The sequence below is a fragment of the Furipterus horrens genome, unplaced genomic scaffold (genome assembly GCF_987537825.1).
Source record: "Furipterus horrens unplaced genomic scaffold, mFurHor1.1.pri manual_scaffold_1, whole genome shotgun sequence".
NCBI lineage: Eukaryota > Metazoa > Chordata > Mammalia > Chiroptera > Furipteridae > Furipterus > Furipterus horrens.
The window spans coordinates 53841666-53864922 of record NW_028327171.1 but is presented as its reverse complement, the minus strand read 5'-3'; the positions used below and the strand labels follow the sequence as shown (position 1 = coordinate 53864922).

The 23257-nt window shown below is 35.6% G+C and overlaps 1 protein-coding gene across 4 annotated transcripts in view; it reads left to right on the top strand.

Moving 5' to 3' along the window:
- The window catches only part of ATP13A3 (ATPase 13A3), an 86768-nt gene that overhangs the window by 45230 nt on the left and 18281 nt on the right, over window positions 1–23257 (top strand). For all 4 annotated transcript variants that reach the window (XM_090275530.1, XM_090275513.1, XM_090275521.1 and 1 more), the window contains exons 16-29: window positions 2170–2320; window positions 5232–5348; window positions 5950–5967; window positions 6302–6455; window positions 6550–6670; window positions 9729–9853; window positions 11902–12077; window positions 12585–12707; window positions 12785–12864; window positions 12990–13032; window positions 13121–13230; window positions 13510–13606; window positions 14499–14571; window positions 22899–23076. In XM_090275530.1, coding sequence (XP_090131656.1) covers window positions 2170–2320; window positions 5232–5348; window positions 5950–5967; window positions 6302–6455; window positions 6550–6670; window positions 9729–9853; window positions 11902–12077; window positions 12585–12707; window positions 12785–12864; window positions 12990–13032; window positions 13121–13230; window positions 13510–13606; window positions 14499–14571; window positions 22899–23076 — 1566 coding nt within the window. The remainder of the gene's footprint in view (window positions 1–2169; window positions 2321–5231; window positions 5349–5949; window positions 5968–6301; window positions 6456–6549; window positions 6671–9728; window positions 9854–11901; window positions 12078–12584; window positions 12708–12784; window positions 12865–12989; window positions 13033–13120; window positions 13231–13509; window positions 13607–14498; window positions 14572–22898; window positions 23077–23257) is intronic.

Here is a 23257-nt window from a genome sequence, read left to right as displayed (position 1 = left end):
GACCAGAATTGAACCGGCGACCTTCTGGTTTGCCGGATAGCACCCAACCCACTGAGCCACACCAGTCAGGGCTCTCCTTAATCCTTTTACTTCTCAATCTCTTTACCTCTCAATCTTTCTGTGCCTCGTGTTCACATTTATTGTGGTTTCAGATATATACATGCACACATTTTCACATACTTCTTTCTTACAGTTTCTCAGAATTTATACATCCTAATCTTTTGCTACTTATCCTTAAATTATTCATATTAAAATCTGAAGTTTATGGGTATCTTTATTGGTTTTTAAATGTCATCAAATACCATACACTGTGGAATACTTTTACTTTGATTATCCCCCTCCCTTCTTATATATATTTATTGCATAATATTTGATGATTATGACTGGTTTTCTACAGTCTGCATGCTCAGATTTACCTGTGTTTTACAAATATCTTTGCTAACCATTGTTTCTTGTATCCCATTCCTCTGGATTAAATTCCATCTTCTATAACTATATTCATTAGTAATTCTTTGTTTCACTATCACTATTGAGCGGTGGTGTAACTATAGATTTCTAGGCTGACAGTTGTGTTCTCTCAGCACTTAGAACATGTTATTCTGTCTCTTCTGACTCCTTTTGGTATTGCTATTGAGAAGTCTTATTCTCTATAGTAATTTTCTTCTCCTTTTTTGTTTTAAAAATATTTCTTTATCTTTGATTTCTGCACTTTCACCATCATCTTTTTATTTGTGTAAGCCTCGTTTTGCTTCTTTAATTCTAAGGAATTATGCTTGTCATAATTTCTGGGAATTTTTTAACCTCTTTCTGTTCCAGTATGGCCGTTCCTCCATTCTTGTTTTCTCTTCACCTGGAAATTATAACTATATGTTGGACAAGAAACTTCATTTGGTTCTTTACAAATCTGCCTCTCTCCTTCTCCCGCTGTGGTATCTTCTTCTTTTTCTAAGTCTTTAATTTAAAAGGCCTTTTTGCATGTTTTTTATATCGCCATTCTATTACCCGGAATTTATGGGATTCTAATTCTGTCTTTGTTGTGTCTGTTGATTAGTGAAAATTGTTTCCTGGTGCATTTTTAAATTATGAACTCATCCTTAGCAGGATTTTCTGTGAGACTCCCTCCTCTGTGGTTGTGCTGTGGGAGCTGCTCTCTACAGAGCTTTGCCTTTGCTTAGCCAGGAGTTTGGCCAAGAGTGGTATCAAGACAAACTTTAATGTTACTTTCATAACTTGGGGATTTTCAAACCAGGTAGTAGCATATAGTAAAACCCAAATCCCATCCTGAGCAGCGTAGTGATTCAGAGTTCAGTCCCTGAAACCAAATCCATGCTTGAATCCTTTGTCACTTATGTGCTGTGTAACCTTGGTAAATTACTTAACCATTCTGCTTTGGTTTTCTCATCTTTAAAATGGGGATAATAAAACAACCCCTATGCTGTGAGGTTGAGATGAGGCAAATATATTTAAAGTTTTTAGAATAGTATCTAGTGCACAGTAAATATTATAGCTATTAGCAACTGTATTTTCTTGAACTTGGGGCAGGGGTTGGGGGTAAAGAGAGAGAAGCTTATTGTTACTTATGCCTTTGTGTCTGTGAGTAAATTTTTTTTTAGTACACTGTTCTTCCAAGGATATAGTTCTTGAAGAACACTAGCTATCCTAGTTTCAAGTCCCCACTTTGTATGTGGCCTGGACTTTTGTCTCCTGTTCCAATGTGGTTATTAAAACCGAGGTTGTTTGGTGGCTCCCTAAGAAGGATCCCCTCCCTTCTTCCTTCTCCCCTGTGTAGTCATGGCATCTGCTTAACTTTATACCCCTCTGGTTTTCCTTTCCTTCTATTTATGTTGCACATTCATTTTATGTTTTTGTAAGAGTGTTTTTAATCTGCCGTATGTCCATAGGCAGGAGTTTTAATTATTATTTAATATCTAGTATTTTCTACAGTGTTATGTCTGGCCTAGTTACTCAGAATCTAAGATAATGCTGTATTTTAGTTATGTATAATATTCATGGAAGAAAAAGTTTTTGAACACCTAAAACTTTAGTTAAAATGTGCTAAAGTGCAAATGTTTTATTTCTGTTTTTTTAAATTATAAAACCTGAGTATTGTTAGAATATTGTCTTAAGTCTTGGAATTCATGATTCTAATTCAGTACATTTTCTATTTAGTTTTCTTTTGCCAGAAGAAAACGTTTGCAATGAGATGTTGGTAAAATCTCAGTTTGTTGCTTGTATGGCTACTTGCCATTCACTCACAAAAATTGAAGGAGTGCTTTCTGGTGATCCACTTGATTTGAAAATGTTTGAAGCCATTGGATGGGTAAGTTTAATATTTTAAAGTACAAGTAACATTAGGAAAGTAGAGTAAAAATTACCTTGCAGAATTACTGTCTCTGCTGGTCATTTCGACAGCAGTCTGTCTTGTACCATGAAAGGAATGATGTAATTTTTAAATGGACACCCCTAGAGAGATCATTATAATTGTGTAAAAAAAGAAAGTCTATTTTAGTTAAATTGGTTCACTTAAAAAATAAGCACCTTTAGTAGAGGATGACCTGCTCAGACCTCCCTGCTTTATAGGTATAATAAATAATCAGCTGTCAGCAACTTGGAGCGTTAAGCCTGAGTCAATAAGATGATCTTCAGCATCTCAGTTTATTGGTCAGGCAGAAAGTATAGAGTAGTGATGTGTCTTTAATGTTCTTTGACCCATCTTATACTTCCTATGTCCTTATGCCCAGAGGTTTGTGTTGTTCCTTCTACATGTTTTGCCATTGATAATTTTAATTTCCTTGTGCTTGATTATGTTCTTTGGTTGTTAACCATTTCATAGCATTCAGTTCTTTTATAAATGCAAAAATAGTTTTGTTTTTATAGTTCCCTTCTGGCTTTTGAATGAGTTATATTCTCTGGGCCAGTATTATTTTTTGTTTGTTTGCTTGTTTTTCTTTCGTACCCATAATGCTTTTTCATGCTTTCGGTTTTCATTATACATCTTGATAATACTTTCATATTTAAGAATGAAGGCTTCATTTGGCAACCCTGGGTAGCTGCAGTATAATTTTTATCCTTGTCCATACATACGTAAAACTGTTTTCTTGAATAGGAAGGCTGACCCGGAAGAGCTTGTGTGTCGAGCGTGTACCGAGGGCAGGCATTCTTCAGTCTCGTTCTTCAGTCTCAGAGGAGCAGATACTTCTGCTTCAGTCTTCAGGCTGAATTCCTCACACACTCCAACAGTGCCTGCACACTTAGGGCTTTACTCTGCAATGTCTCTAGGGAATGACTCCCTTATTTAGTTTTTTGTTTTTGGCTCAGCTCAGTTATTCTGGTTGATAAGAAATGTTCCCACCTCTCCTCTTTATCCTCTTGTGTTTATTCTGGGTTCCTGTTTCCTTCATTGATATCTTCATCAGTAAGGTCCAGGTTTGCCTTTTGTCACCATATTGGAAATCTCCTCTCCCTACTTTCCTTTTTATTTACTTTTATAAATTTATTTGTGTGTGTGTGTGTTGTTTAGATTTTGAAGGGGAAGGAAATGAATGAGTGGATAGGTGCTCTGCCATCTTCTGAAAACTCACAGTAAATACTTGTCAAATTTAATTTTCTGAAGGAGGCCCACTTCATTTGTAGAGAGGAAAGCAAAACAGGACTGATTTATTTTTGATGCTTTTTAAACCTTCTCTTCAACTGAATAGATTTTCAGTAGATTTTAATGTTTTGTTTGTAGAATTTTTAAAAAATGGGTTAAGTAAGTTTGTGTAATAGCATGTTTTTGTTTTTTGTGTTTTTTTTAATGTCATTTATTTTTTAAGTATATTTTATTGATTATACTGTTACAATACAGTATTCCCTCACTTATCGCAGGTATTATGTTTCAGACCCCCCCGCGAAGTAGGAATCTTACATTTATTCTACACTCTTAAACCTACGTAGCTTTAACAACGTATGTATACAGTACTGCAAAATCCTGTGATACAGCGAAAAATCCACAATAAATAATTAAATATGATATTTTTAAAAATCCTGCAATACAGTGAGGCCGGGATAAGTGAAATGCGATATAGCGAGGGACTACTGTAGTTCCAATTTTTTTCCCCTTTGCTCCCCTCTGCCCAGCACCCCACCTCCCCCAGCAATCCCATCCCCCTTAGTTCATGTCCATGGGTTGTGCATGTAAGTTCCCCAGCTTCACCCTTTCCTATATTAGTCTTTTTTTAAAAAAAGTAATTAACTATTTAATTTTTTATAACATTAAAAACAGTTCTGCCCTCACAGACTTAAGACCCTTTGTAATCTTATAAAGGACAATGAGTGAAGGTCTCGTGCTCTCTAGCTGCTTCAAGCTGGACATGGTCGTCGTCCTACCTACCCTTGGGTCCAGAAATCCCTAATAAGAGTGGGGGTGTAGAGGGGAGGGTGGAATAGCATATTTTGTTGACTGAGATGCTTTGATGCTTGGTCTTCCCAAAAAGGATCAATGTAATGTTTTCACATAACTGGTCACTACTGCTATTTGATGTGATAAGATTCTCCATAAGATGCATCCCAATTTCGGAGATGTTAAAGTGTGTCTTAGAATTGTATAAAAGTGGCAATTGGGCATAGTTCCCTTCCCCAACGTTTTCCTATTGGTTGATTCCTCCAGTTGTAGAGTCAAATTAGTTTGTTTTTCACGTATGTTTATTTTCAATACAAGTTCTTATTTGGATTTTGCTTTTTTTTACTAAGAAAATATTTTTATAATAATTTTAAAGGGGTTAGGGTAGTCGTATCCTAACTAGAAGAGTGCAAACTGAAACAATAAACTCATATTGTTCTTGATCCATTGGTTCTACGAACCATATCTGAGCTCCGTATACATTTGAACACTTTCATGTTAGCAGAAAGGAATTTCTGGATGATAGATTGAAAATTTTGGAACTGTAAGAACATTAAAAAAAAAATAGAATTAGTCTCTAAGCCCTACAGTTTATAGGAGCAAAATTAGAGAAGTTTTTCTCTATTCTTTTATTTCACTTCTAACCTCTTCCTCCTCTCTCCCATAAGTTGCTAGGATTTTAACTAGCTTTGTCTTTTGTTTTATTCATGCTAATAATCGAGTAGTGCTCATTTATTCCTTGGACACTAATTTTTTTAACTTCACTGAAAATAGCCATAGTTTTTCATTTTAAAAAAAGGAACTAGTGAATTAAATTTTATAAAACAACATTTTGAATATTTCCCTTCAGATTCTGGAAGAAGCAACTGAAGAGGAAACAGCACTTCACAATAGAATTATGCCAACTGTGGTTCGCCCTCCAAAACAACTGCTTCCTGAATCTACACCTGCAGGAAACCAGGAAATGGTGCGGAATCCCTATAAGATGGATTATATTGTTGATGCCTGTATTTAATCCTCAGTTTGAAATATAACTAGAAGATGAAATCGCATGTCCTTTAACTCTCATGCAGATATGAATATTTTAACTGTGTCTGTTAGAAACTACACCTGGGCTGTTGCAGGTATTCTTTGTAAAATATTGAGATATATTTCTAAGTGCCATTACTTTTACTTCCTATTTCCTGAGCAGCATAGTGCCTTCTGATTTAGATACATGGTGACATGGTGATTAATCCATTCAAGTTACACCTGTATTCTTAGAATTTAATAAAAAGTATATGTGAATGACTTTATTTTTAGTTGAATTTAAAAATAGATTTTTCTTAGTTCATTTTAGTACTTAATATGTTTATATTTTTAGGATAACAGAATATTTGAAAATATTCAAGAATATATATTTTTTGATGAGAGGCAGGGGAGAAACAATCTTGAAACATGTCTTTGAAATAATTGAAGTTTTTTGCTATTTTTCAGATAATGTTTTATGGATGCATTTTTTAAAATCTTCAGTATGTTAATGGACTTAATCTGTACTATTTTCTTTATTCTTTTTGTTTTGTTTTTAGGAGCTGTTTGAACTTCCAGTAAGTGAAGAATGTTTACCTGTTACCTAAGTATATTTGTTTTAATTCTTAAAGAATAATAAATGTGCTCTGACCAGTATGGCTCAGTTGGTTGAGCACTGTCCCACAAAGTGAATGGTTGCTGGTTAGATTTCTAGTTGGGACACATGTCTGGGTTGCGGGTCAGGTCCTTGGTTGGAGGCATGTAAAAGACTACCAATCAATGTTTCTCTCACACGTTGATGTTTCTCTTCCTCTGTTTTTCCCTCCCTTCCCCTTTCTCTAAAAATTAAAGAAGTAAATCTTTTAAAAAAGAGAATAATACATGCTTTGTGCATCTTTTGAAATTATACAGGCTCTTTATGAGATAGGAATCGTTCGCCAGTTCCCATTTTCTTCTGCTTTGCAACGGATGAGTGTGGTCTCCAGGGTACTAGGGGACAAGAAAATGGATGCCTACATGAAAGGAGCACCTGAGGTCATTGCCAGTCTTTGTAAACCTGAAACAGGTAAGGAGCCACCTAGACTTTGAATCAAATTCTGAAATTTGTATAATTTTATATTAGCAATTCCAACAGTGATATTTATTTTTTCCTTTTAAAGTTCCTGTTGATTTTGAAGAAGTGTTAGAGGATTACACTAAACAGGGTTTCCGTGTAATTGCTCTTGCACACAGAAAATTGGAGTCAAAACTGACATGGCATAAAGTACAGAATATTAGCAGGTAAGGTTGATGAACAATTTTTCAACAGTTTTTGCAGTAATTGTCATTTATATGTTTATATAAGTCACATATAATAATTCGTATGCAGTTGGATATTTATTAAATATTTATTAAATGTATGCAAACATACATTAAATGCAATGTTTGTTTTAGCTGATGGAGATAAAAATACAGCTCTTTGGAACTATTTTTAATTTATTTGTTAAACATTTATTGAGTCCCTCCCTGCTATGTGTCAGGCATGTTCTAGGAACATAATTATGTTTTAGTAAACCTGATTCTACAGAAGTTTTATTTTTCCCAAATGATCAGCTTGCCATTGCCCAGTGGTTGGAACCAAGTACTTATTTAATCAGAGTATTGTGAGTCACAGTGTACAATTATTCTGTACCCCAGATGTCAAATGGTATTACCAGCATAACCTTTCCATCCATGTATAGATACAGGTTTTACAGTCAAGGATCATTACTTTTACTGTAACTGATACAAACCTACCCTTTGAGGATAACATTTTTTTTAGGGATCTTTCATGGTGTACCTGATAACATGGCCTGGGAAATAGCCCTCTCTTCTTCCATCCCCACTTCCATTATCTATAATTCAGGGACTTAGCTCTTTTTTCTAGTCTTTCCTCTCTGTAATCTGTATTGAACATTGCTCCAGAAAGAGTGTTTTAACAATCTCCAACCTGGAATTCATATAAATGGCTCTCTATCACCAACTGGAGTTTACACTCAGGGATATGCATCAGGAAAGAAAACAGGTAATTTTTTAAATAAGCAAATCATACAAACAGATAAATACCAGAAAAAAACATACAAATGACCAGTGAACAAATGAAAATGATAGGACACTTCCGTTCTTGGGGAACTACAAAATAAAACCACAGTGTGATATCACATTTTTCCTAAAGTTGGCAAAATTGGAAAGATTGATAATAACAAGTGTTAGTAAAGATTTGAGAAAATTACAACAAGCAATGTATTGCTACTACACTATTGTAAATTCTAAAGAACATTTAAATTTGCTTATATCATTTGACCTAGCAAGTGTAGTTTTAGGAATCTGGCCTGAAGAAATATTTCTACATGTGTGCAAGTTCATATTTAACCAGAACAGATAACATAATACTTAACAACAGGGCAATAATTAAATTATGGACTATTAGAACTTCTGTTAATTCTTTCAGGCACCTTAAGTAAAAAGTGTTTTTCTGAGTGAAAACTAAAGGAGTAGAGTGTATAGCCAAATTATCTAAAAGGAAAAACTACATGAGGAATTCTAACTATACAACAATATTTGAGGGATGTGGTCTAGTCATGAATGTTTCACACATACACACAAAAAGGCAATAACTAAACGATCTGATACATTTGCATGATTGGGATCCAAAATGTAAAATACCCTGATCCTTGAAGGGCATATTAGGCTCTTTTTTTTTTTCCTCTACAGCTTCACCTTTTGCCATTTCTCTCCTAATGACTAACTGTTGAGTTGACTCTAGTTCTTGAGCATGCTATATTCATTCAGACATCCCTTATCAACTAGGATTTCAAGATGCAACTTCACCAATCGTGCAGGAACTGCTACACTTTCATGACTTCATACTAATGCCCTTGGGTAGGCTATTTCTTCTACCCAGAATACCTTATCTTTCCCTATCAAGTTTTCTCTCTCTGCTCCCCTTCATCCTCATCCTTCAGCTGAGACCTTCTCTGTGTTTTCATTCTACCTGTTGAGAATAAGTTTTGGCATTTTTCTTATAGCTTGAACCTTTATCTTGAATTAAATATTGCACTGTTCATTAAATAGAGGGCAAAATTTCCATGACCTGTATCATAGGAAAGTTAGGAAACCAGCTGCAGCTAGAAACTGCTAGTACCTCATAGAAAAATGACTGCAGTGCTTTTTACCCAATAGTTTCACATTTGTAGAGCTTTGTGCTTTGAATTGCATTTTTAGGTTTCAAGGCTTATTTCTCCTATTGCCACCAATAGTTCAGTTTTCTAACTGTTCTTTAACCCCCATTGTTCTAAATTACATTTCAAAGATGTTTAAGTTTATAGCTAAGGAAAGGACTTTTATTATAAAATTTTGTGTAAAAAAACTACTTGGCTATTGCAAGTCTGAAATTTTGGTCCCTAACCCCAAGTCCCCATTCTCCATTGGAAAAAAAAAATTTCTGTGATTTAATTTTGGTAGCAATAGATTTCTTAACACAACCATCACTGAACAGACTATCTCTGTTGTAGTGCTGAAGCACATGTAATTTTTGCATGCATGTTTTTGCTAGCATATTGAGAGTAGAGATCATGCCTTTTCATCTTTGACATCCAATGACTACCATATACTTGATGCATTATACAGTCAATTATTTGAAGGAATAGCATCTTGATAACTATTGAATCTGAAGAAATACTCTGAAAGACTTATCTCTGGGTTCCAGGTAGATCTCACTGTTGAATTGCTAATGCTTCTTAGATCACTCTTCAAGGATCAACAACTTGATCAATAGTTTTATAAAATTCATCAAAAGCTTGATAATGAATCTAGTATAATTGTATCAGATGTGCTTATGGGACAGTTTTTTTCTTTTTTCTTAACATTTAAGTTAGGGTATGTTGTATGGGGACAGTAAAAAATAGATTTATTTATGCTTGCTTATTTGGTTAGTAGGGTACACGGTGAACATTTCCTTAGTACTACAAAGAAATGTTCTTACTAAGATATACAGTTCTCCCTTGATATCTGTGTGAGGATTGGTTCCCAGGACCCTCCTGGGGATATGGAGAGCCAACTATATATTTCCAAATGATTTTTATATTCCTGAATTTCAAAGGGTAAAATTTAACTTCAAAATGTATTTCTTGGGAATTGTTTTTCCAGGTTTAAAATTTTTAAGATACTGAACTCATAAACACATAAGTGGTTTATTCTGTATATAAAATGTCTTAATTTATAATTTATGGATGTTTTAAATTGCTTTATCAACATTAGGCGAAAATAACTCCTTCTCTCTTGACTAAACCGTTATGTGTTAAAATTTATTTTTCTGCAGAGATGCCATTGAAAACAACATGGATTTTATGGGATTAATTATAATGCAAAACAAATTAAAGCAAGAAACTCCTGCAGTACTTGAAGATTTGCATAAAGCCAATATTCGCACTGTCATGGTCACAGGTTAGACTTTATAAAAGGACACAGAAAAAATTTAGTTTGACTCTTAGAGTTCAAGAGGTATAATACTGAGGATCATAAAAGCCTGTTATATAGTGGTTCATTGCCCTATTTCAGCTCTGAATATTTTTCAAGGTATAAGATAACTTTCCAATACCCTCCTTTTGAAGTCTTAACAAATTCTATTTATAGAGTATAGGAAGATAAAGGGCACACTATAAAAATATAAACTCTGCTTTTTATCTGAAAATGATTAATGGATACTTGTTAGAATTCCTTTTTTATATATAAGATATTACATTTATTATAATCACTTTGAATCAGCATAAAAATGGAAATAGCCATTGTTTGGTTTGGTTTTAACTATATCTAATTCTCTTGGTATTGTCGTGTTGATAATATTAGATAATTGCCATTCCTTAGCTGTGTGAAATTGTGGCAGCTCTGAGTATTTTTTTCTTAATAAGTAATCAGAATTAAGATATTCACTTATGGCATTTATGTGTTCAGCAAGACTTACATGGTAAAGGCCTGAGCACATTTTTATGTTTTAGGCTGCAAGATTCATCTAATAGCATACTTATTACTATATGACTCAAGAACTAAATTTATTCGCATTCCAGCAACTCTTGGCTTTCATGACACCTTCAAAGCACTTTCCGTCTCTGTCTCTTACCCTCTTTCTCTGCCATGCCTGACTATTGCTTTGTCTTCCCAAGGGGTCTCTCTGGTCACAGGAAGACACCTGTGGAAATAGAGTGTGGGAGTTGGGGGGGAAATAATACCGCCCTTCAGTTCTGATAACAGTGGGCTCTCAAGGCCTCTACTGACTTCTCCTTTAAGTTAATATTTTCTTCTCTTGATCTTGTCCTGACAATGCTGCTCTTCTTTCTTTCTCATGACTAAGAAGTTGTCTATCTTGCTTCTCTTTACATCTTGTAAAGATTATATTCTTACTATGTTGCTTATCTTTTAGTTTTCTGCAGTCTTCCTTTTTATTTTTTTTACCTCCAGATTCCTGTCCTAGCCCTAATCTTCCACTTTGGTCAGCCCTTTTTACAACCAAAAACTCTGCCTCTTAGGGGGTCAGTGCCCTTCATCAAAGTTTTTTCCTCGACCCACTTCTTGAAACACATCCCAGCTCCCAAAGTGAACAGTCAAGGCCACTGATGCTCATTTGCTTATATTTGCATAATCACTAACAATGTGGCCAGCTCTACATTTTTAAAAGTGCTTTATCCTACATTATCTTATTTCATCCTCACAGTGGGCCTGGGAGGAGGGAAGGAGGTGGGAGGGAATTGTTGTCCCTATTTCCAAAGCGGAAACCAAGGCTCCAGGTTCAAACCTGTCACTTCTGGCTCTGAGCCCTTGAGCAAGTCACTAATTCTTTTTTTATTTTTGTAAGGTCTTATTTATTTATTTTTAGAGAGAGGGAAAGGAAGGGGGATAGGGAGAGAAACATCAATGTGTGAGAGAAATATCCATTGGTTGCCTCTCTCATGCCCCTAACAGGTATCCTGACCTGCAACCCAGGCATGTGCCCTGACCGGGAAATAAAACGGAATTAAACCTTTTGGTTTTCAGGGACCATGCCCAGCCCCCTCCCACTTTTATAATTTATTCTGTTGGTTTTTTTTTTTTTTTCTGTGATACTACGCTAGTATTCTTATACAGATCACCAGTCATTTCTAGGTTATTTCAGCAAACATTTATTGAGCACCTGCTCTGTGTGTAGCATCCTGCCAGGTGTTGGTTGTACACTACTAGTCAGTGACTCAAAAAGGTTGAGAATGTATTTGGTTTTAAAAATTGTGGGTGAGCATGTTCTGACTATTTAGCATATATATGCTTCAATTATTTGAGGTTTCCTTAGATAAGTATGTCCTGATTTTATTATTTTTAAACTCCAAGAGTAAAGGCCATACATTATCTTCATTTTGCCCAACGCAGGCATGGGGACAATAGTAGATTCTCAGTAAGTACGTACTGGTTAATACATTTATGTTTCTATTTTAATTTTAATGTGTTTTCAATATTCTGAAAATTAGGTGACAACATGTTGACTGCTGTCTCTGTGGCCAGAGACTGTGGAATGATACTACCTCAGGATAAAGTTATTATTGCTGAAGCATTACCTCCAAAGGATGGAAAAGTGGCCAAGATAAATTGGCATTATGCAGACACCCTAACGCAGTGCAGTAGTTTATCAGCAATTGACTCGGAGGTAATGTCAAGATGCATTTTCTCTTGAAACTTGCTTGTTTTAATTTAGCCTAAAAAAATAAAATGTGGTGCATTAAAATACAACAAAACAAAAAGTAAACAAAAACAGAAGCCTAGATTTCTGATTCATTAGAATCAAGAATCCCAGTGTTTAAATTTTAGTAGTTAGACAAAGTTGAGAAGCATAGTTTTGAAGTATAAGAATAAGGTTTATTCTATTTTAGAAGTAGTAATAAATGATGCAGGTGTACCATAATATTCAGTTAATGGATCATTTCAAATTGAAGCAAATATTTAGCCTTCCTTAAGTTGTTTTTTTTTTTTTTTTTTCGTAAACATAGACCCCCCCTTAAAAATATTTCCCTTTACTTTTAATACATGTTAAACTTTCAGTGTCTTGTGTAAAATATCAAATGAGAGAATTTAGTTTTGGATCAACTATATTTAAAATAGGGTAGTGCTACTTGGTTTGGCTGCCTAAATATTGTTCTGAATGTCATATACACAGGCTATTCCAATTAAATTGGTCCATAATAGCTTGGAGGATCTTCAGGTGACTCGTTATCATTTTGCAATGAATGGAAAGTCATTTTCAGTGATACTGGAGCATTTTCAAGACCTTGTTCCTAAGGTTAGTGACTTGGATTTGTGTATGCATTCTAATGAATATGTTGTAAACAGTATTTTAAAGAAATTCATATTTTCCAGTTGATGTTGCATGGCACCGTGTTTGCTCGTATGGCACCTGACCAGAAGACACAGTTAGTAGAAGCACTGCAAAATGTAGAGTAAGTTTCACTGGGAAAATCTTCATTTCTTAGATCTTAATAGTAGTATATTAGAAAAATCTTTAGTTAAATATTGTATATTTTAAGAAATTAATCAAAATCTTAACATAATTTTTGTTTCCTAGTTACTTTGTTGGGATGTGCGGTGATGGTGCAAATGATTGTGGTGTAAGTATAATTTTTGTGATTTATAGTTCTTTCTCTAGCCTATGGCACATTCACAAAACTCAACCAGTTTCCTTTTATAAACTTTCAGGCTCTGAAGAGGGCACATGGAGGCATTTCCTTATCAGAGCTTGAGGCTTCGGTGGCATCTCCCTTTACCTCCAAAACTCCTAGTATTTCCTGTGTGCCAAACCTTATCAGGTAGCACAAATTGAAAATTTTCCCATTATCTCTTTGTAGCTTTAATAAAATTAAAAATAATTGTCATAGGAAGTAATAGGAATTTGTGTTCATGGTGTATTTTGTGTTACTTACTAGCACAGATTGATTATTTTTACTCCTCATCTCTTCCAGTTCTGTTTTGGGTAGAAATGTGCTTTGTTGTAGCTGTTGAATGTTGATGTTCATCTGTTAAGATATTATTGTGGTTTGGAGGAGTTTAAAATGCCTTTTCTCACGTGCCAACATTTGTTTTCACAGGGAAGGCCGTGCTGCTTTAATGACTTCCTTCTGTGTGTTTAAATTTATGGCTTTGTACAGCATTATACAGTACTTCAGTGTTACTCTGCTGTATTCCGTGAGTACTGATATTGCTTACAGAGATGGCACTCAGTGATAGGAAATTTAAATTAAGATTTGAGCCTATATGTTTGATTTTGAATTGCATTCATTAATTATGGAACTTACATAAGTAGCTATAAATGTTTCTTTAGTTTACTATGTTTTGTGTAGCAAATTGAGAAACCTCATTAATCTGAAATAACATTTTCATTAAGGCCAACAACTATGGCTGAACCTTGTGAATAAAAGATGATTGATTGATTGATTTTTTGCTTTTAGCGCAGATTGGACATCTTTCTTAGAGTTCTTCCAAATGTGAAGATGTGATATATTTTAGAATTATAGTTAACTTTACTATATATTTACAGGAAAAGTCCAGAATGGGAAAAGATATTTCAGCAATAGTTGTAGGAAATTATAAATTTGGAGAAAAAGCTTGAACAGTGGTATCCATTGGTACTCCATCTGATTTTATACCTGAAGTGATCTCACTTTAGACATCTCTCTAAATGAATATTGGTGACATCCCAAAGCGTCTTTGTGAAATATACTTTTTTATCATTTGTAGACAGTATCAGGAGGGATGTTGTTAGATATTAAGGAAACGTCAAGATACTAATATTCAAGAATATTGAATATTGTGAGTAAAAGTTTGTGTTTTCCCTTTGCCAGAAAACTTTTAAAAGATTTTTATTGAATGAATCATAAGGAGATGCCTTTTGTACTGTATTAAATTGAATGTGCAAATACATTATATTTTGATGATTTGAATGGCAAGTGTATTTAACTTTTCCAGCAGGTCCAAGTATCATTTGGTAGTAATTATTGGGGGAAAAAAAATAAAACCAGAAAAAAAGCGGTGTAAAAACAGTTCCTGAAAACTGATTTTAAAAAAATTACTTCTGTAGGTGTTAAGTAACCTAGGAGACTTCCAGTTTCTCTTCATTGATCTGGCAATCATTTTGGTGGTGGTATTTACAAGTGAGTATTCTGTTTTGTTATTGATTTCAAAACATGAAATTCTAATGTGACTTATTGAACTTTGTTAAATTTATATTAGCAGTGCTAGTACTGTGCATACCTCTCCAGATTTCTTGTAAATATTTTCTTTATTACCAATTGCTTATATTTTGCCCCATTTACAGTAGTTCCTCTATATTGCGGTTCACTTATCGTGGCCTCACTGTATCGCGGGATTTTTAAAAACATTATATTTAGTTATTTATCATGGATTTTTCACTATATCGCAGGATTTTGCGGTACTGTATACCTATGTTGTTAAAGTTACGTAGGTTTAACAGTGTAGAATTATGTTTAAGAACATAAATAGTGTTTATGAAAGTGTAGAAAAGGTTAATAAGGGAGTGGGAAAGGTTAATAAGGGACTGGGAATGGTTTATAAGTGTGTGGGAAGGGTTTATAAAGCCTTAAAAAATATATAAATACTAAAATAAATGTAAGGTTCCTACTTTGCGGATTTTCACCTATCGCGGGGGGTGGGGTGAGATCTAGAACGTAATACCCACGATAAGTGAGGGAATACTGTATTTTGTTCTCTCTTCACTCTTTTCTGAAATATTTGAGAATAAGTTTGTGTTATCATGCCCCTTTTCCTCTGAATATTTCAGTATATTTTGCCTAAAAACAAAACCATTCTATTATATAATTAAAGTTATAAAGATCATGAAATTTAACATCTATACATTATTATCTAATCTACAGCTGATAGTCATATGTTTGGTCGTATGTCCCAATAATGTCCTTTATACCCTAGTCCCTTAGCCCAGGATCTAATCAAGGCTCACCAACTTCATATAATTATCATGTCTCTTTAGTCTCCTTTAATCCAGAATATTGTATCAGACTTTGGGGGGGGGGCCTCTTGACATTGACATGTATGAAAGAAAATGTATCAATTATATGGCGCTGTCTGATGTATTCTCGTTAGAATTGGGCTATGAATTCTTGGTGGGAATATCACAGACATGACTGTGTCCTTCTAGGTACATCTTCTAAGGAGACAAAAGATGTTAGTTTTTTTCTATTATTGGTGATGTTCGTATCAAAATGAATAGCGATGGTAAAAGGACCTGACCCATTTAGTCAAATAAATATTTACAAGTTGATACTGGCAGGCAGACAGGCAATGAATGAATGCCAAAGTAAGTGAATAAATGGGAGAAAAGGGAAAGTTCTTCCTTACAGTAAAATGATAACTAACAAATATAGAAGAAATATGGAAAGATCTTGCCTGGTCTTACTGACATTTTGGACCAAATAATTTTTTGTTGTGAGGGACTATTCTGTGCATTATAGGATGCTTACCAGCATCTCTGACTTCTACCCATCTAGATGCCAGTAACACTGTCCCAGTTGTGGCAACCAAAAGCATCTTCAGACATTGTCAAATGTTCCCTGGGGGGTAAAATCATGTTGGTTGAGAATGACTTATTTAGATAGTCTTTAATAGATGCTAACACTAGTGAATGAAAGTTTGATGAGGAAAGGTATTTTTACATAGTCTCAGTATACAAATTATTTATGTACAAAGGAAAAAATAGAAAGTTGACAGTGGAGAAACTCGGTGGGTCGAGTCGAGTCGGCAGCCGTCCGTCTCGAGAGACGAGGGTGTAGCTTCTTAAGAGTCTATCTGCACCGCCGAGAATGGCTGTGCAGTCCAACTCGGGAGTGACACGGTATCTGTCTCCTCCCGTGTTGAATCGACATCTTGTGATGATGCTGGAGTGTCCTCTCCAGTGAAGCTGAAGCTACAGAGCCTGGGCAGGGTGATATGGAGGGTCTGCTGTTGCCCATGCAGCAGACCCCCCCTCTCTTCGCAGCTGAAGGGTCCAAGGGAAAGACGGAGTCAATACAGCTTGGCTTCAGGTGCGCCGCAGGAGTTGCCGGTGTTGACTACAACGTCAAACCGCCTTAGGGACTCCGGCTCCGGATTTTCTGTCGGGGTTTACTCCCTTAGCCTTTCCCCTGAAGAGGTATGCCGCAAGACAGCGGAGGTTTTTTGGAGTCAGAGTTTTCCAAAACTCGGTGGGTACCACCATAATAAGTAATCAAGGCCTTTTTATTTATTTATTTTTTTTATTATTTTTTTTTAAAATTTTTTATTTTGGTTTTTCAATTACAGTTGTCCCCTTTTCCCCCAATTTCTCTCCCCCACCCAACCCACCCCCTCTCCCACAATCATATCCCTCCCCATTGTCCATGTCCATGAGTCTTTCATACAGGCTCTTTAATTAAACCCTTACCTTACTTATCCCCCTTCTCTCCCTCTCCCCTCCCCCCTATTGACTGCTATTCTGCTCTTTGTTCTATTTAGTTCCTTTGTTTGTGTTGTTCTTTAGTTTCCTGTATTAGGTGATATCATATGGTATTTTTCTTTCTTTGCCTGGCTTATTTCACTAAGCATAATTCTCTCTAGTTCCATCCATGTTGTTGCAAATGGCAGGATTTCCTTCTTTCTTTCTGCTACATAGTATTCCATTGTGTAAATGTACCACAGTTTTTTGATCCACTCATCTACAGATGGGCACTTAGGTTGTTTCCAGCACTTAGCTATTGTAAACAGTGCTGCAATGAACATAGGGGTGCATAAGTTCTTTTGAATTGGGGTTTCAAGATTCTTCGGGTATAATCCTAGTAGTGGAGTCATTGGTTCAAAAGACAGTTCCATTTTTAATCTTTTGAGGTAATTCCATACTGTTCTCCATAGTGGCTGCACCAGTCTGCATTCCCACCAACAGTGCAGTAGGGTTCCCATTTCTCCACATCCTCGCCAGCACTTGTTGCTTGTTGATTTGTTGATGATGGCCATTCTGACTGGTGTAAAATGGTATCTCATTGTGGTTTTTATTTGCATCTCCCTGATGGCTAATGATGTTGAGCATTTTTTCATGTGTCTATGGACCTTCTGTATGTCCTCTTCGGAGAAGTGTTTGTTCAGGTCCCTTGCCCATTTTTTAATTGGGTTGTTTGTTTTCTTGATGTTGAGTCATATCAGCTCTCTCTATATTTTGGAAATCAGTCCCCTGTCTGTGATGTCATTGGCAAATATGTTTTCCCATATGGTTGGTTTCCTTTTCATCTTGCTGATGTTTTCTTTTGCTGAGCAGAAACTCTTCAGTTTGATGTAATCCCATTTATTTATTTTTTCCTTTATTTCTCTTGCTTTAGGAGATGTATCCGTGAAGAGATTGTTACGTGAGATATCTGATATTTTCTTGCCTATGTTTTCCTCTAGGACTTTTATGGTGTCACGGCTTACATTTAAGTCTTTGATCCATCTTGAGTTTATTCTCGTGTGTGGTGTAAGTTGGTGGTCTAGTTTCATTTTTTTGCAGGTCCCTATCCAGTTCTCCCAGCACCATTTGTTAAAGAGGCTCTTCTCACTCCATTTTATGTTCCTTCCTCCTTTATCAAAGATTAGTTGACCATAGAGGCCTGGGTTTATTTCTGGACTCTCTATTCTGTTCCACTGATCTATATGTCTGTTCTTATGCCAGTACCATACTGTTTTGATTACAGTGGCTTTGTAGTATTGTTTGATATCTGGTGTTGTGATTCCTCCTGCTGTGTTCTTCTGTCTCAAGATTGCTTTTGCTATTCGGGGTCTTTTTTGGTTCCATATGAATTTATGGAGTATTTGTTCTAGGTCTGTGAAATATGTCATTGGTATTTTAATAGGGATTGCATTGAATTTGTAAATTGCTTTGGGTAGTATGGCCATTTTGATGATGTTGATTCTTCCCATCCAAGAACATGGTATTTGCTTCCATTTATTTGTTTCTTCCTTAATTTCTTTCTTCAATGTTATGTAATTTTCAGAGTACAGGTCTTTTATCTCTTTGGTTAAGTTTACTCCTAGGTACTTTATTTTTCTTGTTGCTATAGTAAATGGTATTTTCATTTTTGTCTCTGTCTCTGCTATTTTATTGTTGGTGTACAGAAATGCCTTAGATTTCTGTATATTTATTTTGTACCCTGCGATTTTGCCAAATTCACTTATTATATTGAGTAGTCTTTTAGTGGAGTTTATAGGATTTTCTAGGTATACTATCATGTCATCTGCATATAATGAAAGTTTCACTTCCTCTTTCCCAATTTGGATGCCTTTTATTTCTTTTTCTTGTCTGATTGCTGTGGCTAGGACTTCCAACACTATGTTGAAAAGGAGTGGAGAGAGTGGACAACCTTGTCTAGTCCCTGAGTTCAGGGGGAATGCTTTCAGTTTTTGTCCATTGAGTATGATGTTGGCCTCAGGCTTCTTATATATAGCCTTAATTATGTTAAGATATGCTCCCTTTATTCCCATTTTGCTGAGTGTTTTCATCATAAATGGGTGTTGTACTTTATCAAATGCTTTTTCTGCATCTATTGATATGATCATGTGATTTTTGTCTTTCATTCTTTTTAGGTGATGTATTATATTTATTGATTTGCGAATATTAAACCATCCTTGCATCCCTGGAATGAAGCCCACTTGATCATGATGTATGATCTTTTTGATGTATTGCTGGATCCTGTTTGCCAATATTTTATTGAGGATTTTAGCATCGATGTTCATCAGTGATATTGGCCTGTAGTTTTCTTTCTTTGTTGTGTCTTGACCTGGTTTGGGGATTAGGATAATACTGGCTTCATAGAAAGAGTTTGGGATTTTCCCCTCTTCTTGGATTTTTTGGAACAGTTTGAGGAGGATAGGAGTTAGTTCTTCCCTGAATGTTTTGTAGAATTCGCCTGTGAAGCCATCCGGTCCAGGGCTTTTGTGTGCCGGGAGATTTTGGATTACTGTTTCAATTTCCTTTTTTGTTATTGGTTTGTTGAGACTTTCCACTTCTTCTTGATTTAGTTTTGGGAGGTTGTATGTTTCTAGAAATTTGTCCATTTCTTCTAGATTGTCAAATTTCTTGTCATACAGTTGTCTGAAGTAATTTCTAACTATCATTTGTATTTCTGAGGTATCAGTCATGATTTCTCCTCTTTCATTTCTGATTTTGTTTATTTGTGTCTTCTCTCTTTTTTTCTTGATTAGACTGGCTAGAGGCTTGTCGATTTTGTTGATTTTTTCGAAGAACCAGCTCCTAGTTTTGTTGATCTTTTGGATTGTTTGTTTAGTCTCTATGTCATTTAGTTCTGCTCTGATCTTGATGATTTCATTCCTTCTTCTTGCCCTAGGCTTTGTTTGTTGTTGTTGTTCTAGTTCTTGTAGCATTGTGGTTAGGTTTTTTATTTGAGATTCTTCTAGCCTTTTCAGATATGCCTGTATTGCTATAAACTTCCCTCTCAGGACTGCTTTTGCTGTGTCCCACAGGTTTTGGGTTGTTGTGTGCTCATTATCATTAGTTTCTAGAAATTTCTTGATTTCTTCTTTGATGTCATTGTTAACCCATTCATTATTTAATAGCATGTTATTCAATCTCCATGAGTTTGGGTGTCTTTGATATTTTTCTCTGAGGTTGATTTCTAGTTTCAGGGCATTGTGATCTGAAAAGATGCTTGATATGATTTCAATTTTCTTGAATTTGTTGAGGCTTGTTTTGTGACCTATCATGTGGTCTATCTTTGAAAATGTCCCATGTGCACTTGAAAAGAATGTATATTTTGCTTCTTTGGGGTGAAAAGTTCTATATATATCAGTTAGATCCATGTGGTTTAGTGTGTTGTTCAATGCCTGTATATCCTTGGTGTTTCTTTGCTTTGATGATCTGTCTATTGTTGATAATGGAGTGTTGAAGTCCCCTACAATGAGTGTGTTGTTGTTGATATCCTTTTTGTGGTCTTCTAGTATTTGCTTTATGTATTTGGGTGCTCCTATGTTGGGTGCATATATGTTTATCAAAGTCATATCTTCTTGATGGATTGTTCCTTTAAGTATTATGAAGTGTCCTTCTTTGTCTCTTTTTATTGTCCTTGCTTTGAAATCCATTTTGTCTGATATGAGAACTGCTACCCCGGCTTTTTTTTCTGGTCCGTTTGCTTGGAATATTTTTTTATATCCCTTTACTTTCAGTCTGTGTAAATCTTTTGTTTTGAGGTGTGTTTCTTGTAGACAGCAAATATGTGGATCCTGTTTTCTTATCCATTCCGTTACCCTATGTCTTTTAATTGGAGCATTTAATCCATTTACATTTAAGGTTATTATTGACGTGTATTTATTCATTTCCCTTTGTACCTCTGTTCCTCTCCTCTCTTGTTCTTTTCTTCTTTTTTCTTAGAACACTCCCTTTAGCATCTCTTGCAATGCTGGTTTTGTGGAGATGTATTCTTTCAGTCTTCCTTTGTCTGAGAAACTCCTTATTTCACCTTCTATTTTGAATGAGAGCCTTGCTGGGTAGAGTATTCTTGGTTGTAGGCCTTTGTTTTTCATTGCTTGAAATATTTTTGACCATTCCCTTCTGGCTTGTAATGTTTCTGTTGAGAAATCAGTTGATAGCCTTATCGGAGCTCCCTTGTATGTTATTTGCTGCTTTTCTCTTGCTGCTTTTAGGATTCTCTCTTTGTCTTGGAATGTTGCCATTTTAACTATGATGTGCCTTGGAGTGGGTTTTTGGGGGTTCCTCTTGATTGGAACTCTCAGTGCTTCTTGGACTTGCATAGCTTTTCCTCTCATCAGGTTCGGAAAATTTTCTGTCACTATTTCTCCTATCAGATTTTCAATTCCATGTTCCTTTTCTTCTCCCTCTCGTATTCCGATGATCCTTAAATTATTTTTCCTAATGCTATCCTGTAATTCCCTTACATCTTGTTCATATTTTTTCAATCGTTTTTCATTTTGCTGTATTGTCTGGGAGTTTTTCTCTACATTATCTTCTAACTCACTAATCCGATCCTCTGCTTCGTTAAGTCTGCTTTTGACTGATTCTACTGTGTTTTTCAGTTCAGAGATTGTATTCCTAAGTTCTTCCTGGTTCCTGTTAACAATTTCTATGTCTTTTTTTATGCTGGTGTAGTTCTCTGCCAGTTCCCTGTAATTTTCTTGGAGCTGCTGGTAACTTCCTTGAAGGTTGTCATAGTTGATTTTAAGGATGTCGAGTATATTGAGCTTCTTTACCACCATTGTTTTGAATTCCATGTCTGACATTTGGGCTATGTCTATTTCGTCTATCTCTCTTTCTGAGGATTCCTCTTTTCTTTTCATTGAGGGGTTATTTTTGCGTCTTACCATGTTGGATTCTTTTTGGTTTTTTTTATTTATTTATTTATTTATTTGTTTGTTTGTTTATTTATTTATTTATTTTGGGGGGGTAGTCTGCTTTGACTTCCCTCCTTTGTGGTATAATATTCTTTATCGAAGGTCTGGGAGTTTCAGTGGTGCAGTCTCTTTGATATCCTGAGCCTGATGGTCTTGAGTTACCCTTTATGTCGTTTGTTTATGCTGTTCGGTTATATTTCAGATGTTCTTTGATAGGATCTTCCTTCTGGCTACTTGGTTGAGAGTCACTCTATCTGCTTTGTCTTGAGTTCTTTTGTGGATATGTTGCCCGGCAGCACGCTGTCTCCTGTCCTTCAGTGCCAATGCCACTTGGTCGAGTCCCGTCTCTGCCAGCGGGCAGAGATCCGCTCTCCGCCTGACTCCTCTCTGGGGTAGCCTGTGGTCGCCAAAAATCCTTTGTGTGCTTCCCGCCACAGCTCGGGCAGCCGCCCCAGTCAGGAATCCCGTTTCGTCCCCTTTTTCTCCGCTATCCTCACTAAACAGGTTGTTCCCAGATGGATTTTCTCTAATCCAGCAGTGCCTTGGCTCAACTCCCGCCAATGTCCAGCTGCTCACTGAGATGTTCTGTCTGCAATTAGACCAAACTGCAGACGGGTCTCCGGAGCCTAAAACCGCAACCTCTCCTCACTCTTCCGCCATCTTACCTCTCCCAATCAAGGCCTTTTTAAATGTTGCTTCAAACCTTTCTTAATGTCTTCTTAAAAGGAAAAAGTATGTATTAATTTAACTGTAATTCTGCAATTAATGATTTTTTTGAAAGTTCTTAGTTCACATACAGGGTAGTAATTAATCTTAGTTTATATGCTTATATGTAGTATTCTTTTTGCTTGTATTAGTGTTTCGTCTGAATTTCAGTAGACTAATTTAAAAAGTACTCCTAAGTCATTTTTGGAAAAGCCTAAATTGTTTACTTTTACAGATTATTTAATGGAGACATCTGGCTTGGTTTTTGGACATTTTTTATATTAAAGATTTGTTAGACAAAAACAAATTTTTAAGTTCCTAAGTAAATCTGATTGTGTATTTTATAGTGACAAATTACTTAAGCTGCAAATCTTTCATCTTTTTCTTCTCAATATAGTGAGTTTAAATCCTGCATGGAAGGAACTTGTGGCACAAAGACCACCTTCAGGTCTTATATCGGGGGCTCTTCTCTTCTCCGTTTTGTCTCAGATCATCATCTGCATTGGATTTCAATCTTTGGGGTTTTTTTGGGTCAAGCAACAACCTTGGTATGAAGTATGGCATCCACATTCAGAGTAAGTTGGTTAATCCATTTAAAAATATGTGTCAAGTGTGTGTAATATACATGCATGTAAAAATAAGTCTAAACATTTATATAAGTTTTGCATGCACCTTGATTGCACACTTAAATAATTTGGCCTGTATTTGACTTTATATCATAACTTCTATCTATAGGAAGATGGTCTGGCAAGATCT